The sequence below is a fragment of the Fragaria vesca genome, linkage group LG6 (genome assembly GCF_000184155.1).
Source record: "Fragaria vesca subsp. vesca linkage group LG6, FraVesHawaii_1.0, whole genome shotgun sequence".
NCBI classification, from domain to species: Eukaryota; Viridiplantae; Streptophyta; class Magnoliopsida; order Rosales; family Rosaceae; genus Fragaria; species Fragaria vesca.
In genome coordinates, this window is record NC_020496.1 from 12,348,477 (window position 1) to 12,350,928 (window position 2,452).

The following is a 2,452-nucleotide window of genomic DNA, read 5'->3' on the forward strand; positions in this document are numbered from 1 at the left end:
AAAACCTCAAATACCTTGCTAAAGTCATAGTTTTCCTTGCTAAATTCATAGAGTTATGCTTCAAAATCAATGTCCAGAATTTGGTGATTCAGACACAATGCCAACTCATGTGATCAAATATATACTTCAGATCGATTTGGAGCAGATATATTTAAATATTCAATGATGTGCTTTTTCTATAGTGAACTCGATCCCCACTTTATATTTATGTCAACGTCCAACCTTCTCACCGGTAGCTAGCTAGGGTACCTGAGATATTTAGAAACGAGAGGGTACAATATATCAGATCTGAGAACCAGCCAAAATGATTCCAACGATGAGCTTCTAATGTGTTTGCCGGAACATGATATCCATTTGCAAAACACTTTTTATTTGTAACACTTTCCAGCTTTAAGTAATGAAGATGACAAGAAGCCGAAGAGGCTATTGATGAGAATTGTGTCCCAGTTGACAGATAGAGACCTCAAAGATCCAGAGAGAAGGATGCAAGATGGCTATTCTACTGTAGTACATTACACCTTTTAGCATTAGGGTTCCACGAGATTGCTCGTAAAATCTGACTGTATATATAATCGTTTAGGCATATTCAAACAAACAGACAAGAGTACTGCATCTTTCTATTTCCACGACGGTTCAAGAACCACTCGAAAGCATTCAGGCGATTCAGCAAGTTTGATCGCTGGCCAGACCAGCTCATTTTCTCTGTAACTGAGATCCCATAACAAAACATGTAAGACAATCTATCAACTTTCACCACACACGGCAACGATTTTTATTATTTCTATCTTTCACTTCATATTTTTCTCTTTGACAACGTATGTGTAATCTACTTTAGACGATAGCTGAGATCTAGAACTCAAATCACAAATCATATATATTCACTTTCATATCTATGAATGAATGAATGATGATATTTCGTTAACTAAAACTCCCTAGTTAACGATCAATGCTGGTTCAAGCCGCAAGCTCGCAACTTGTTCACCTATTTTTGTGAAGCTTTGTTTTTTTGTTTTTTCCTCTTTAACAAGGTGTATTTCAAACAGTAGCTCGGCTACTAAAACTTGGAAAGTCGTTTCAATCTAAAGCGAGACATGAGAGTTGCCCTATCGACAACTTCATAGATTTAAGCATAATCTCCTAAAAAAAAAAAAAAAAAAACTAATTTAGATGTCGGAATCAAAACATGTTTTATGCAACATTCATCATAAAAACCTAATATGTAAAGAAATTAAAAATGAAAATAAGACCATAGAATAAAAGACTTCATGCACAATTGTCTTCCCAAATCACCAAACACCCATTTACGCATCTGGTCACCAGTCTATGACCCAGACATGATTCTAAACGGTTCTAAACACCCATTTAGTTCTTATTTGAAACGGTTCTAAACACAAAAACATAGTTCTACAATGTCGAAAACACAGTTGAGTTCAAGCATTAGAAGAATACATTGTACCATTTTCAAACTACAGTCGGTCATTTCTCAATACAGTTAGATACCTACACGCATCAAGCCTGCATAATTTTGCTTCACCCACTTTTTTCTGGAAGATGATAGTTGGAGCAGAAGCCATCTTGCATTTCTTTACCCTCTGTTGAAGATTGGATTGGTGGGGCAAATAATATATCACCATTTTCTGCAAATTTTGAGCATGCTCGAGAATGTAGAAGACGAATTCTACTGTGTTACTCCCATGACAAAGCTCTATTTTTACCTCGTTAAGCTGATAAATGAAAGCGAGGTTCTGAGACTCCCAAAATTTCTTATTAAATCCGCACGCCTGGGAACAACAAGCAGAGTGATTAAAAAAATTTCCAAAAGATGTGTACCAACAAACAAGTTGTAAAACGGAAAGAATTAAAAGGTTATTCCCATAACAGCATTACATGGAGACATGATTATGCCTTAAGCTTTAGACATAACACTTCATACTGATAACAAGTTTTTACTTTTTAGAGATCGAGCCACAGACTTTAGCTTACCTCTGGTTTATCAAGGAAGAAGGAAGGGTGTGTGCTTATGTGCAAAGTATTCAAATTAGACATTCCACTTAGCAGAGAGACCATTTCAGGAACTATGCCATCATTCAAGCACCCGACGTGCAAAGTCAAGAAAGAAACATTATTCAAGGTAGAAGGCATGGATCTTTCGCTGAGCAGTACCTACAATATTATGGAGAAAGGCAAATTCTTACAAAGAATTAGCACACATAAGTACATAACCAATAAAACACTGGTCGTAAATTTAAGCTAAATGTCATATATTTCCAGCATATATTCATGAGATGATCAGTCAAATAATGATGCTTCCTAATTTTCATAACGGTCGATTCAATGCTTATATTTCCGGTAATATTCAAAAAAGGGAAAAAGGCCAATAGAGTTGTGTGTGTGTGTGAGAGAGAGAGAGAGAGAGAGAGAGAGAGAGAGAGAGAGAGAATACAATAAGAAT

At 36.0% G+C, this 2,452-nt stretch overlaps 1 protein-coding gene across 1 annotated transcript in view; it reads right to left on the reverse strand.

Moving 5' to 3' along the window:
- Window positions 1-1,336: 1,336 nt before the first annotated feature.
- LOC101314767 overlaps window positions 1,337-2,452 on the reverse strand; it is a 2,373-nt gene continuing 1,257 nt past the window's right edge. The window contains exons 2-3 of the mRNA XM_004302927.1: window positions 1,984-2,163; window positions 1,337-1,781 (exon numbers count right to left, since the gene is read on the reverse strand). Coding sequence (XP_004302975.1) covers window positions 1,467-1,781; window positions 1,984-2,163 — 495 coding nt within the window. The 3' untranslated portion in view covers window positions 1,337-1,466. The remainder of the gene's footprint in view (window positions 1,782-1,983; window positions 2,164-2,452) is intronic.